Below are 16867 nucleotides of genomic sequence, written 5' to 3'. Positions count from 1 at the left end.
CCTGTTCATTTTCTCATTGCATACTATTCATCGAACAGAAAAATGAGATGAACTGGTTCAAAAGCATTTCTAAATCATTAATAATTTTAGTAAAAGTTTCTCTCTCTGTCTCATAAAATAGGAAATCCAACCACTACTGTACAACTTACTATAATCAGTTACACTTAACATTAGAAACCTTTTTGATTCGTAAAAGTTTAAGTATTCCCTGATTTAAAAGCTTTATCCATCGAGTACCCTCATCACTCACACACAGTCAAGATGTCCCTGTCATATAGTAGCCTCATCATTCACACACAGTCAAGATGTCCCTGTCATATAGTAGCCTCATCATTCACACAGTCAAGATGTCCCTGTCATATAGTACCCTCATCATTTACAGTCAAGATGTCCCTGTCGTATAGTAGCCTCATCATTCACACACAGTCAAGATGTCCCTGTCATATAGTAGCCTCATCATTCACACAGTCAAGATGTCCCTGTCATATGGTAGCCTCATCATTCACACACAGTCAAGATGTCCCTGTCATATAGTAGCCTCATCACTCAGTCAAGATGTCCCTGTCATATAGTAGCCTCATCATTCACACACAGTCAAGATGTCCATCATATAGTAGCCTCATCACTCAGTCAAGATGTCACTGTCATATAGTAGCCTCATCATTCACACAGTCAAGATGTCCATGTCATATGGTAGCCTCATCATTCACACACAGTCAAGATGTCCCTGTCATATAGTAGCCTCATCACTCAGTCAAGATGTCCCTGTCATATAGTAGCCTCATCATTCACACACAGTCAAGATGTCCGTCATATAGTAGCCTCATCACTCAGTCAAGATGTCCCTGTCATATAGTAGCCTCATCATTCACACACAGTCAAAATGTCCCTGTCATACAGTAGCCTCATCATTCACACACAGTCAAGATGTCCCTGTCATACAGTACTCTCATCATTCACAGTCAAGATATCCCTGTCATCTAGTAGTATCATTCACACACAGTCAAAATGTCACTGTCATACAGCACTCTCCTCATTCACACAGTCAAAATGTCCCTGTCATACAGCACTCTCATCGTTCACACACAGTCAAAATGTCCCTGTCATACAGCACTCTCCTCATTCACAGTCAAAATGTCCCTGTCATACAGCACTCTCATCGTTCACACACAGTCAAAATGTCCCTGTCATACAGCACTCTCATCATTCACACACAGTCAAAATGTCCCTGTCATACAGCACTCTCATCGTTCACACAGTCAAAATGTCCCTGTCATACAGCACTCTCATCATTCACACTGTCAAAATGTTCATGTCATCAGCAGCCTTATCATTCACACACAGTCAAGCTATTCCTGTCACCAAGCAGCCTCATCATTCACACAGTCAAGATACCCTGTCATCTAACAGCCTCATCATTCACACACAGTCAAGATGTTCATCATCTAGCACACTCTTCATTCACACAGTCAAGATCTCTGTCATCTAGCAGCCTCATCATTCACACAAAGTCAAAATGTCCCTGTCATCTAGCAGACTCATCGTTCACACAAAATCAAGATGACCCTGTCACCTAGCAGACTCATCATTCACACAGTCAAGCTGTCCCTGTCATGTAGTAGCATCATTCAGTCAAAATGTTCCTGTCATACAGTAACCTCATCATTCACAGACAGTCAAAATGTCCCTGTCATACAGTAGCCTCATCACTCACACACAGTCAAGATGTCCCTGTCATACAGTACTCTCATCATTCACACAGTCAAGATATCCCTGTCATCTAGTAGCATCATTCACACAGTCAAAATGTCACTGTCATACAGCACTCTCCTCATTCACACAGTCAAAATGTCCCTGTCATACAGCACTCTCCTCATTCACACAGTCAAAATGTCCCTGTCATACAGCACTCTCATCGTTCACACACAGTCAAAATGTCCCTGTCATACAGCACTCTCGTCGTTCAGACACAGTCAAAATGTCACTTTCATACAGCACTCTCATCATTCACACACAGTCAAAATGTCAGTCATACAGCACTCTCCTCATTCACACAGTCAAAATGTCCCTGTCATACAGCACTCTCATTGTTCACACACAGTCAAAATGTCTGCCATACAGCACTCTCATCATTCACACACAGTCAAAATGTCCCTGTCATACAGCACTCTCATCGTTCACACACAGCCAAAATGTCCCTGTCATACAGCACTCTCATCATTCACACAGATAAGATGTCCCTGTCATCTAGCAGCCTCATCATTCACACACAGTCAAGATGTCCCTGTCATACAGCACTCTCATCGTTCACACACAGCCAAAATGTCCCTGTCATACAGCACTCTCATCAATCACACAGATAAGATGTCCCTGTCACCTAGCAGACTCATCATTCACACAGTCAAGCTGTCCCTGTCATGTAGTAGCATCATTCAGTCAAAATGTTCCTGTCATACAGTAACCTCATCATTCACAGACAGTCAAAATGTCCCTGTCATACAGTAGCCTCATCACTCACACAGTCAAGATGTCCCTGTCATACAGTACTCTCATCATTCACACAGTCAAGATATCCCTGTCATCTAGTAGTATCATTCACAGTCAAAATGTCCCTGTCATACAGCACTCTTCTCATTCACACAGTCAAAATGTCCCTGTCATACAGCACTCTCATCGTTCACACAGTCAAAATGTCCCTGTCATACAGCACTCTCCTCATTCACACAGTCAAAATGTCTGTCATACAGCACTCTCCTCATACACACAGTCAAAATGTCCCTGTCATACAGCACTCTCCTCATTCACACAGTCAAAATGTCCCTGTCATACAGCACTCTCCTCATTCACACACAGTCAAAACGTCCCTGTCATACAGCACTCTCATCATTCACACACAGTCAAAATGTCCCTGTCATACAGCACTCTCATCATTCACACACAGTCAAAATGTCCCTGTCATACAGCACTCTCATCGTTCACACAGTCAAAATGTCCCTGTCATACAGCACTCTCATCATTCACACTGTCAAAATGTTCATGTCATCAGCAGCCTTATCATTCACACACAGTCAAGCTATTCCTGTCACCAAGCAGCCTCATCATTCACACAGTCAAGATACCCTGTCATCTAACAGCCTCATCATTCACACACAGTCAAGATGTTCATCATCTAGCACACTCTTCATTCACACAGTCAAGATCTCTGTCATCTAGCAGCCTCATCATTCACACAAAGTCAAAATGTCCCTGTCATCTAGCAGACTCATCGTTCACACAAAATCAAGATGACCCTGTCACCTAGCAGACTCATCATTCACACAGTCAAGCTGTCCCTGTCATGTAGTAGCATCATTCAGTCAAAATGTTCCTGTCATACAGTAACCTCATCATTCACAGACAGTCAAAATGTCCCTGTCATACAGTAGCCTCATCACTCACACACAGTCAAGATGTCCCTGTCATACAGTACTCTCATCATTCACACAGTCAAGATATCCCTGTCATCTAGTAGCATCATTCACACAGTCAAAATGTCACTGTCATACAGCACTCTCCTCATTCACACAGTCAAAATGTCCCTGTCATACAGCACTCTCCTCATTCACACAGTCAAAATGTCCCTGTCATACAGCACTCTCATCGTTCACACACAGTCAAAATGTCCCTGTCATACAGCACTCTCGTCGTTCAGACACAGTCAAAATGTCACTTTCATACAGCACTCTCATCATTCACACACAGTCAAAATGTCAGTCATACAGCACTCTCCTCATTCACACAGTCAAAATGTCCCTGTCATACAGCACTCTCATTGTTCACACACAGTCAAAATGTCTGCCATACAGCACTCTCATCATTCACACACAGTCAAAATGTCCCTGTCATACAGCACTCTCATCGTTCACACACAGCCAAAATGTCCCTGTCATACAGCACTCTCATCATTCACACAGATAAGATGTCCCTGTCATCTAGCAGCCTCATCATTCACACACAGTCAAGATGTCCCTGTCATACAGCACTCTCATCGTTCACACACAGCCAAAATGTCCCTGTCATACAGCACTCTCATCAATCACACAGATAAGATGTCCCTGTCACCTAGCAGACTCATCATTCACACAGTCAAGCTGTCCCTGTCATGTAGTAGCATCATTCAGTCAAAATGTTCCTGTCATACAGTAACCTCATCATTCACAGACAGTCAAAATGTCCCTGTCATACAGTAGCCTCATCACTCACACAGTCAAGATGTCCCTGTCATACAGTACTCTCATCATTCACACAGTCAAGATATCCCTGTCATCTAGTAGTATCATTCACAGTCAAAATGTCCCTGTCATACAGCACTCTTCTCATTCACACAGTCAAAATGTCCCTGTCATACAGCACTCTCATCGTTCACACAGTCAAAATGTCCCTGTCATACAGCACTCTCCTCATTCACACAGTCAAAATGTCTGTCATACAGCACTCTCCTCATACACACAGTCAAAATGTCCCTGTCATACAGCACTCTCCTCATTCACACAGTCAAAATGTCCCTGTCATACAGCACTCTCCTCATTCACACACAGTCAAAACGTCCCTGTCATACAGCACTCTCATCATTCACACACAGTCAAAATGTCCCTGTCATACAGCACTCTCATCATTCACACACAGTCAAAATGTCCCTGTCATACAGCACTCTCATCATTCACACACAGTCAAAATGTCCCTGTCATACAGCACTCTCATCATTCACACACAGTCAAAATGTCCCTGTCATACAGCACTCTCATCATTCACACACAGTCAAAATGTCCCTGTCATACAGCACTCTCATCATTCACACACAGTCAAAATGTCCCTGTCATACAGCACTCTCATCATTCACACACAGTCAAGCTATTCCTGTCACCTAGCAGCCTCATCATTCACACACAGTCAAGATATCCCTGTCATCTAACAGCCTCATCATTCACACACAGTCAAGATGTTCATCATCTAGCACACTCTTCATTCACACAGTCAAGATCTCTGTCATCTAGCAGCCTCATCATTCACACAAAGTCAAAATGTCCCTGTCATCTAGCAGACTCATCATTCACACAAAATCAAGATGACCCTGTCACCTAGCAGACTCATCATTCACATAGTCAAGCTGTCCCTGTCATGTAGTAGCATCATTCAGTCAAAATGTTCCTGTCATACAGTAACCTCATCATTCACAGACAGTCAAGATGTTCCTGTCATATAGTACACTCATCATTCACACACACTCAAGATGTCCCTGTCATCTAGCAGACTCGTCACTCACACAAAGTCAAAAAATGACCCTGTTACCTAGCAGACTCATCATTCACACAGTCATGATGTCCTTCTTCTAGCAACCTCATCATTCACACACAGTCAAGATGTCCCTGTCATCTAGCAGCCTCATCATTCACACACAGTCAAGATGTCCCTGTCATCTAGCAGCCTTATCATTCACACAGTCAAGATCTCCCTGTCATCTAGCAGCCTCATCATTCACACACAGTCAAGATGTCTCTGTCATCTAGCAGCCTCATCATTCACACACAGTCAAGATGTCCCTGTCATCTAGTAGCCTCGTCATTCACACACAGTCAAGATGTCCCTGTCATCTAGTAGCCTCATCATTCACACACAGTCAAGATTTCTCTGTCATCCAGCAGCCTCATCATTCACACACAGTCAAGATGTCCCTGTCATCTAGCAGCCTCATCATTCACACACAGTCAAGATGTCCCTGTCATCTAGTACCCTTATCATTCACACACAGTCAAGATGTCCCTGTCATCTAGTAGCCTCATCATTCACACACAGTCAAGATGTCCCTGTCATCTAGTAGCCTCATCATTCACACACAGTCAAGATGTCCCTGTCATCTAGCAGCCTTATCATTCACACAGTCAAGATGTCCCTGTCATCTAGTAGCCTCATCATTCACACACAGTCAAGATGTCTCTGTCATCTAGCAGCCTCATCATTCACACACAGTCAAGATGTCCCTGTCATCTAGCAGCCTTATCATTCACACACAGTCAAGATGTCCCTGTTATCTAGTAGCCTCATCATTCACACACAGTCAAGATGTCCCTGTCATCTAGTAGCCTTATCATTCACACAGTCAAGATGTCCCTGTCATTTAGCAGCCTCATCATTCACACACATTCAAGATGTCCCTGTCATCTAGCAGCCTCATCATTCACACACAGTCAAGATGTCCCTGTCATTTAGCAGCCTCATCATTCACACACATTCAAGATGTCCCTGTCATCTAGCAGCCTCATCATTCACACACAGTCAAGATGTCCCTGTCTTCTAGCAGCCTCATCATTCATACACAGTCAAGATGTCCCTGTCATCTAGTAGCCTCGTCATTCACACACATTCAAGATGTCCCTGTCATCTAGTAGCCTCATCATTCACACACAGTCAAGATTTCTCTGTCATCCAGCAGCCTCATCATTCACACACAGTCAAGATGTCCCTGTCATCTAGTAGCCTCATCATTCACACACAGTCAAGATGTCCCTGTCATCTAGTAGCCTCGTCATTCACACACAGTCAAGATGTCCCTGTCATCTAGTAGCCTCATCATTCACACACAGTCAAGATTTCTCTGTCATCCAGCAGCCTCATCATTCACACACAGTCAAGATGTCCCTGTCATCTAGTAGCCTCATCATTCACACACAGTCAAGATGTCCCTGTCATCTAGCAGACTCGTCACTCACACAAAGTCAAAAAATGACCCTGTTACCTAGCAGACTCATCATTCACACAGTCATGATGTCCTTATTCTAGCAGCCTCATCATTCACACACAGTCAAGATGTCCCTGTCATCTAGCAGCCTCATCATTCACACAGTCAAGATGTCCCTGTCATCTAGCAGCCTCATCGTTCACACAAAATCAAGATGTCCCTGTCACCTAGCAGCCTCATCATTCACACACAGTCAAGATGTCCCTGTCATCTAGCAGCCTCATCATTCACACACAGTCAAGACGTCCCTGTCATCTAGCAGCCTTATCATTCACACAGTCACAATGTCTCTGTCATCCAGCAGCCTCATCATTCACACACAGTCAAGATGTCCCTGTCATCTAGTAGCCTCGTCATTCACACACAGTCAAGATGTCCCTGTCATCTAGCAGCCTCATCATTCACACACAGTCAAGATGTCCCTGTCATCTAGCAGCCTCATCATTCACACACAGTCAAGATGTCCCTGTCATCTAGCAGCCTCATCATTCACACACAGTCAAGATGTCCCTGTCATCTAGCAGCCTCATCATTCACACACAGCCAAGATGTCCCTGTCATCTAGCAGCCTTATCATTCACACACATTCAAGATGTCCCTGTCATCTAGCAGCCTCATCATTCACACACATTGAAGATGTCCCTGTCATTTAGCAGCCTCATCATTCACACAGTCACGATGTCTGTCATCCAGCAGCCTCATCATTCACACACAGTCAAGATGTCCCTGTCATCTAGTAGCCTCATCATTCACACACAGTCAAGATGTCCCTGTCATCTAGCAGCCTCATCATTCACACAGTCAAGATGTCCCTGTCATCTAGCAGCCTCATCATTCACAGTCAAGATGTCCCTGTCATCTAGCAGCCTCATCATTCACACACAGTCAAGATGTCCCTGTCATCTAGCAGCCTCATCATTCACACACAGTCAATATGTCCCTGTCATCTAGCAGCCTCATCATTCACACACAGTCAAGATGTCCCTGTCATCTAGCAGCCTCATCATTCACACACAGTCAAGATGTCCCTGTCATCTAGCAGCCTCATCATTCACACACAGTCAAGATGTCCCTGTCATCTAGCAGCCTTATCATTCACACACAGTCAAGATTTCTCTGTCATCTAGCAGCCTCATCATTCACACACATTCAAGATGTCCCTGTCATCTAGTAGCCTCATCATTCACACACAGTCAAGATTTCTCTGTCATCTAGCAGCCTCATCATTCATACACAGTCAAGATGTCCCTGTCATCTAGTAGCCTTATCATTTGCACAAAGTCAAGGTCTCCCTACCGTAACTATTCTTCTTGATTCTGCTTATGTTTTTCACCAATCTGACTTTCAAACTGAATGCAAAAATGCTTATTAACATTACCCAAATTTCACTTTCCCTACCTTTACATGTCAACATTCTTACACAATCATCACAAATATTAAAAAACAACCATTTATAAATTATGAAAGTTTTTAAGTTGAAAGAAAAGTAATTCTAAAATAACATAGCATCCTGGAGGAAAATAAATTACTGCCAGTGGGAGAGAACTCAATACCTTGTAAAAGAGAGAGAGAGAGAGTGTGTGTGTGTGTGTGTGTGTGTGTGTGTCTGAGTCACACACTTTATTCACTCTAATGCAGCTGTAAAAGTAGTATAGCACATACAAAAACATGCCAAATACTATTCAAATACATTAGTCTACAATGGGGGGGAGGGGGAGTGGCTCAATAACAAAATGCACTGAAAGTCACGCAGAATAAATTGAGCACTTTAATATCTGCATAAAAATTTTATAAGAAATAGATCAATATAATGATTAGATTACTTACATATTAATTCCATATGATATAATACTTTTCCATGAGAAGTTTTTTAAATATATCTTTTCCCCTTAAAAAATAACCAAATAATTAAGTACATGTGCCATGATGTGGAGACAATACATACATGGAGAATGCCCTTATTTTTTTGGAAAATTAAATGTCAATGAACATTTGCTATTTGACAGTTTTCCACATTATTATTCATGTCAGCTTAATAACGACATATTATCAAACTTATGTTGTTAATTGCATGACCAAACATGGGGCTGTGAAGTACAACATTCCAAGTCGGATGGCTTTTGTGATAGGAATTCGTCTTAACCAATCTGATTTTATATTTTTATGCCAGCCATGTTAACATTCCTCTCTGCCTTGATTTCTGTAGAACATCTACTGATTTTATATTTTTATGCCAGCAATGTTAACATTCCTCTCTGCCTTGATTTCTGTAGAACATCTACTGAAGTCAAATTGGTATTAGGGAGACAAGTTAATTTCTTACGTAAGCGGTAAATGCTTGAGAGCAACTGCCTTGCCACGATTTGAACTATATAATAGACATTGTTAAATTCGTTTTTCTTACAACAAATTTAACCTGTGATGAAACAAAAATAATGTCTGGGCTTCTTAATAGATACGTACCCTTGGAATTTAAATGTTACCCATTTGTGACACGTGAAAATCGCTAACTGTGTTTTTATGATGCATATTGACTTGTGCCATAGCAACATTCTTCATTACCCTTGATTGGTTGACTTGTGCCATAGCAACATTCTTCATTACCCTTGACTGGTTGACTTGTGCCATAGCAACATTCTTCATTACCTTTGATTGGTTGACTTGTGCCATAGCAACATTCTTCATTACCCTTGATTGGTTGACTTGTGCCATAGCAACAGTTTTCATTACACTTGATTGGTTGAGTTGTGCCATAGCAACAGTCTTCATTACCCTTGATTGGTTGACTTGGGCCATAGCAACAGTCTTCATTACCCTTGATTGGTTGACTTGGGCCATAGAAACAGTCTTCATTACCCTTGATTGGCTTCTAGCATAATTTCCTACTGAGTGTAAACTGTCCATAGAACTGACCATATGCACCAATGATTGACATGTTCTTGACTAATATATAACCATAATTGGCCATCATGCAGAATCAATATGAACTGCGCTGACCCCACAGGATACTGATGTCAGGCTCAGCTGGTCATAGCTGAATCAAGGTGTGATTGTTTCAAGATTATATTTGAAGTAAACTTATGCTAGAGGAAGAGTAAATCAATTATGACTTAACTGGATTATATCTGAATCAAATATCTTGAGTTTGCTTTATTGTCCATTAATATGCATGTGATTGTACCTGTGGTAGGACAAATATACCATTTTAAATGCTGTCTCCCACGAATTTTTAAAAAAAAGTTTTTTTAAGACAAAAATAATTCATATATTTGTGCCCCCCAACCCCCATATTACAGTAACAAGTGGGAACCAGTCTACTGGAGACCTAAAATGTAATACTGGTGCAATGATGTGTGGTATCCAGTAAAATGATGAGTGGTAAACAGTACAATGATGAGTGGTAATCAGGACAAGGATGACTGGTAAACAGTACAATGATGAGTGGTAATCAGTACAATGATGTGTGGCAATCAGTGCACATACAGGTGTTTGCAATAAGCTTTTAATTTATTACAATACTGCTGTAATCTGAAGAGCTGAGGTCAAATGTGGGATGTTTTATGAGGTGTTATAAGAAATAAAGGGATCAAAGGTGGATCAAGTCTTTTAATACAATTCTGATGACCTTGGATTTTTGCACTGTTGAACTGTCCTTGCATTGCTCAAAAAGCTACATGGGAATATTTAAGGAAGTCAATAAAAGCTTACATGGGGATATTTAAGGGAAGTCAATAAAAGCTTATATGGGAATATTCAAGGGAGTTACATGGGAATATTTAAGGGAAGTCAATAAAAGCTTATATGGGAATCCGTAAGGGAAGTCAATAAAAGCTTATATGGGAATATTTAAGGGAAATTAATAAAAGCTTATATGGAAATATTTAAGGGAAGTCAATACATGTTTTAGTTCAATTTATGTCAAAATGCAGAAACATAAGCTTTATCCAAATAATAAAAACAGAAAAAAAACAATGACTTAAGAAATATGAAATCCAGGAAGACATCTCATGTTCAACTCTGAAACTGTCTCCTTAGGGTAAGCGTAGCTTGCTGATGTTTTAGAGAGCAGCCAGCAACTTTAAAAACCCAGCAAAACTGAAGTTTTATCCTTCTGGCAGGCTGAGTGTGGTTGTTTTGTCACTGCCACATTCTAATGCTGATAGAGAGAAGACATTCTCCATTGATCTCAAAAACAAAATTATTCACAAGGAAATCTGAACCAGAAAAACAACCAAGAGCATGCAAAGAGTTAAACTTGATATTCACCATGAATTCCATCAGTGGTCATCCATCAGTGATTTTGGGATTGAAACTATAAATGCTTGTAGATTTTATTTATTTTTTTAAATTGTGGCAGTGAACTGGGATGTACACGTCTTCCTTCATTAAACTGACTCACATTAATTAATCACAATGGCTGAAGGAGTATATTTTCTTTCCTGTCTCAGTAATGACCTGCCAGTGATGGTCATTATAACCCTTAGACTCCAAGAACCAGTAAGTTAGTAACAATTGAGGGAAGGAGAATAAATCTCCTAACATTGTAAGAAATCATAAGCATCAGTTACAAAATACCGTACAACTTTACTTAACATGAAACAAGAAATCATTAGCATTAGTTACAAAATACTGTACAACTTTACTTAACATGAGACAAGAAATCATAAGCATCACTTACAAAATACTGTACAACTTTACTTAACATGAGACAAGAAATCATAAGCATCACTTACAAATTATTGTACAACTTTACTTAACATGAGACAAGAAATCATAAGCATTAGTTACAAAATATTGCACAACTTTACTTAACATGAGACAAGAAATCATAAGCATCACTTACAAAATATTGAACAACTTTACTTAACATGAGACAAGAAATCATAAGCATCACTTACAAAATGCTGTACAACTTTACTTAACATGAGACAAGAAATCATAAGCATCACTTACAAAATGCTGTACAACTTTACTTAACATGAGACAAGAAATCATAAGCATCACTTACAAAATGCTGTACAACTTTACTTAACATGAGACAAGAAATCATAAGCATCACTTACAAATTATTGTACAACTTTACTTAACATGAGACAAGAAATCATAAGCATCACTTACAAAATGCTGTACAACTTTACTTAACATGAGACAAGAAATCATAAGCATCACTTACAAAATATTGAACAACTTTACTTAACATGAGACAAGAAATCATAAGCATCACTTACAAAATGCTGTACAACTTTACTTAACATGAGACAAGAAATCATAAGCATCACTTACAAATTATTGTACAACTTTACTTAACATGAGACAAGAAATCATAAGCATTAGTTACAAAATATTGCACAACTTTACTTAACATGAGACAAGAAATCATAAGCATCACTTACAAAATATTGAACAACTTTACTTAACATGAGACAAGAAATCATAAGCATCACTTACAAAATGCTGTACAACTTTACTTAACATGAGACAAGAAATCATAAGCATCACTTACACAATATATTGTACAACTTTACTTAACATGAGACAAGAAATCATAAGCATCAGTTTGCTCTACAAATAACAATTCCAGCTACAAGAGATAACAATTCCAGCTACAAGAGATAACAATTCCAGCTACAAGATAACAAGTCCAGCTATAAGATAACAATTCCAGCTACAATAGATAACAATTCCAGCTATAAGATAACAATTCCAGCTACAAGAGATAACAATTCCAGCTACAAGAGATAACAATTCCAGCTACAAGATAACAATTCCAGCTACAAGAGATAACAATTCCAGCTACAAGAGATAACAATTCCAGCTATAAGATAACAATTCCAGCTACAAGATCATGCTTCAAACACAAATAAATCTTGAGATTTCAGTTTTGACTCCTGAAATTTTCATTCTGACTCTTAAGATTTTGGGGTCAAGGGTCAAATGACTCTTCAGTTTTGAAATCTATTGATGCCCCTGTTGGAAAGGACATTCTAGCCCCACAAATTAAATGGTCAATCCCCATGAGTACAATTACTCAGAATTAAACCAGTTCAAAGTTGTGTATGTCAGCATCATGACACTGCTTAAGGACTAAGCACATGGTTTGTATTTCAGTGAAAACTTTGTGTTTTCTATCTGATTGTTTTATTCAACAGGAATAGTTGTCATCTGGAACTTAACTGACCATATCTTTGTTAATTGTCCATATCTCTAATAATTGTCCATATCTTTGTTAATTGTCCATATCTGTATATTGTCCATATCTGTTAATTGTCCATATCTCTGTTAATTATCCATATCTCTGTTAACTGTCCATATCTCTGTTAATTGTCCATATCTCTATTAATTGTTCATATCTCTGTTAATTGTCCATATCTCTATTAATTGTTCATATCTGTTAACTGTCTATATCTGTTAATTATCCATATCTCTTAATTGTCTATATGTGTTAATTGTCCATATCTCTGTTAATTGTCCATATCTGTTAATTGTCCATATCTCTGTTAATTGTTCAAGTCAGTCAACCATTTCTAAATTTACATGTATGGAAATTATTTTGCATTGTCCAAAAATATATGATCAGAATAATGATGATTAAGTCTTCAAATAGTACTTGATAATCACTCCAAACATGTCTTTCCAAGGGAAGTTTTCATTTATTGACAGTTCAAACTGCTGATTTGTGGGTATTTATCTCTCGAAGGTCATTATACATGGAGGGGATTAATTCCCCCAATGCAAAACATAAGGAATCTAAAACTTGTGAGCTGTAATTTATCATGATACTGTATGGTATGTTATGTATATTTAATCTAGTTGATTGTTTGTTGGTTTCAAAAATAAATTATTTCATTACATGCAACTGCAATGTAACATTGTATGTCAGACTTGACCTTGTCCAAAACCGAGTTCATTTCTGCTCGAGTCAAACTGACTTTTTATTATTATTCAATGTAAACAACTAATACATAGCTTTATTATTCTGTATGTTTATGAGCTTAATATCAGAATTATTAATAATAGAAGTAAATATGTTCATTTGGTTGAGGGTTTTGGACTCTCCTATGTGAATTTTACAGGTTACGGTTTTGATTTTGTAAACATCAGGATCATTCTACAAGGTTATTCTCCATTAGGTAATGGGTTGTTTTAGAAATGCTAATTGTGACCTGAGGTCAAGTAGAAAACTATATAATCTTGTAACTGTGAGGACTTGGTCATTTGTGCTTTAACATCTAGCACTTTTAAGTTGTATTATATGTTGTGAACAGGAGCTTTGGGCTGGAATATTTTTGGTTCAAAATAATGAATTCAAGTGATTATCTTCTCCAGAAATACAAAAGTGCTCTGAAAGAATTCTTGGATAGAGACATTCACTGAAATTTATAGTGTACTCCAACCTGGAATTATATTTCTGTGATTCAACAAAAGGCTACTGAAACATCAACACTTCAACAGCTACCACAGACATCCCACTGACTTCAGTTTTGGGATTTTTTCTGGAAATTTACTGAATTTTATTCAGGACTTTAAATTACTAGGACTTGTGTCTGAAATTCTTGGATTAATCTGGGATTTAATTTGCAATACCGTCAGGGTTTTTTCCTCTCTCTTTTAGACTATGTATTCTAGGAAAATAAATATAAATTGTTAAATTTTAAAAAGCTTGTCTTTCACTCTTTTCTGTTACTTATTTTAAGAGGATAGACTCGTAACAGGTAGTTTACGGCTTTACTGTTGGTACTTACTTTTTGTGGTGTTGTACAAAGCTTTCACAGATTTCTTCAGCTTTGTCAGTTCACTTCTGTCATTGTCCAGTTGCTGCAAAAAATAAATACTCAGTGAAAAAAAGGGAACTACATGGCCCTATAGTTTACCACAGCCAATCACCATGCTTTAATAAATGTTCCCTACTCCCAGCCTTGATCCTGGGAACTGCAGACCCCTCCAAACCATGATCCAGTTATCATACCCCAAAATCCATTAAATACAGGTATATGCCCTCCTCATTCACATATGTACTTGTATAAAGTTTGTTTTTAAAAATCAAACTCAATTTACTTGAAAGTTTTAAAGATCTGCCATCTGACTTCATGATCCAAGTAAACCCAGAGGATGAGCCCAAAAAGCACACCCTTTGTACAGATGATCAACACATGAGAAACATAATGTACTAATTCTGATGAATTTCCATCCAGCAGTTCAAGATGAAAAGTGGTTACAGAAAGATGGGCATCCGGATTGATCGAATGAGGATATTCAATTATTTCTCCAATAAAGTGTTGGAATAAATATTTCTGCTCTGGCAGAAAGAAACCTTGGAAAAGCAAATAATTGATTTCTTGCAATAAAAACACCTTCTGTCAATTCATTTTGTTTTCTGGACATCAATTTGTGGATCAACCCAACATTTTTGTACTTAAACTTGTGGTTGTGAAATGGAGTCAAACTGCCTGGTTGTTTTTATAATGGATCTTTAAATTTATTCTACCACGTACAAAAAAATACACCTCAAATAAAAGCAAACTCATATTAAGTGTATATAATTAACTGAAGAAAAATATTAATTAATCTATGTTTTATTTTGTGTACTGTCCAAACAAATAATAAATCTGTATTATTTTGCTTCATAATTAAATAAAGTTTACAGCCAAAAAAGCTTTCTGATGACCTATGACCTCAAGAGTCCTAGACCCTATGACCTCAAGAGTCCTAGACCCTATGATCTCAAGAGTCCTAGACCCTATGCATTCTGAAATGCGAGGTCCAGATAGGAAAACATGAGGTCCGCAAGAATCTTATACCTAATGATCACAAATCTGACACCCTGATAGGAAAACTGAAGGTTCCAGCTTGAGTGATGGGTCTTTTTGTGTTCACATATTGGCGGAACAAGCAAGAAAACTGTGGGTCCCAATGAGAAATGAGGAAGTTCATCCCTGTAATGAAGATACAGTACACATTCATTATAAAGTACCACTGGAGAAAAGTATACCACCATATAGTGAGATGGCCTTATATTGAAGTACATGATATGGCATTCCCTCATGATATTACTGTCCACAGGAGCCAAATTGTACCACTATGTAGTGAGATCACCTTATAATGAAGTACGTGATACAGTTCCCCTTCAGTATAATACCAGTCCTGTAAACAGTATACTGCCTTATAGTGACACCAATAATGAAATACATGATACAGGATTCCCTCATTATAAAGATCTCCATGGGATGCATACATTATTCCACCTTATGGTGAAACACCTTGTAATGAAGTACATGATACAGGATTCCCTCATTATAAAGCTGTCCATAGGACACCAACAGTATTCCACCTTATGGTGAAACATTTTGTAAAGAAGTATATGATACAGGATTCCCTCATTATAAAGCTGTCCATGGGATGCATACAGTATTCCACCTTAGTGAGACACCTTGTAATGAAGTACATGATACAGGATTCCCTCATTATAAAGATGTCCATGGGACACAAACAGTATTCCACCTTATGGTGAAACACCTTGAAAAGAAGTACATGATAAAGGATTTCCTCATTATAAAGCTGTCCATGGGATGCATACAGTATTCCACCTTATGGTGAAACACCTTGTAATGAAGTATGTGATACAGATTCCCTCATTATAAAGCTGTCCATGGGATGCATACAGCATTCCACCTTATGGTGAAACACCTTGTAAAGTATGTGATACAGATTCCCTCATTATAAAGCTGTCCATGGGACAAAACAGTATTCCACCTTATTGAGACACATTGTAAAGAGAAACATGATGCACATTATTAATGCTAAATGAGATCATATTCATGTGCATACTAACCTTATAACTTGCCCCATGCTATATCGATGGACGGATTGCCGTGATTTCAAAGAATGCTATAATAATGGGCCTTATGGTGTAAGATTGTTGTGCTTTACAAGAATGATACAATAACGGGCCTCATGTGAGGGACTGCTGTCATTTCAAAGAATGCTATAATAATGGGCCTTATGGTGTGAGATTGACATGCTTTCAAAGAATGCTATAATAATGGGCCTTATGGTGTGAGACTGACATGCTTTCAAAGAATGCTATAATAATGG

General features: G+C 38.7%; 1 protein-coding gene across 1 annotated transcript in view; it reads right to left on the bottom strand.

The window, feature by feature from the left end:
- The window catches only part of LOC149774740 (arf-GAP with SH3 domain, ANK repeat and PH domain-containing protein 1-like), a 204935-nt gene that overhangs the window by 173629 nt on the left and 14439 nt on the right, over nt 1-16867 (bottom strand). The window contains exon 2 of the mRNA XM_089944763.1: nt 14518-14590. Within this exon, the coding sequence (XP_089800889.1) occupies nt 14518-14590 (73 nt within the window). The remainder of the gene's footprint in view (nt 1-14517; nt 14591-16867) is intronic.

Source organism: Sinohyriopsis cumingii, unplaced genomic scaffold, assembly GCF_028554795.1.
Source record: "Sinohyriopsis cumingii isolate HCF-2022 unplaced genomic scaffold, ASM2855479v2 utg000160l, whole genome shotgun sequence".
In the NCBI taxonomy this organism is placed as follows: domain Eukaryota; kingdom Metazoa; phylum Mollusca; class Bivalvia; order Unionida; family Unionidae; genus Sinohyriopsis; species Sinohyriopsis cumingii.
Note: the sequence above shows the minus strand (reverse complement) of the source record. Positions and strands in the feature narration are given on the sequence as shown.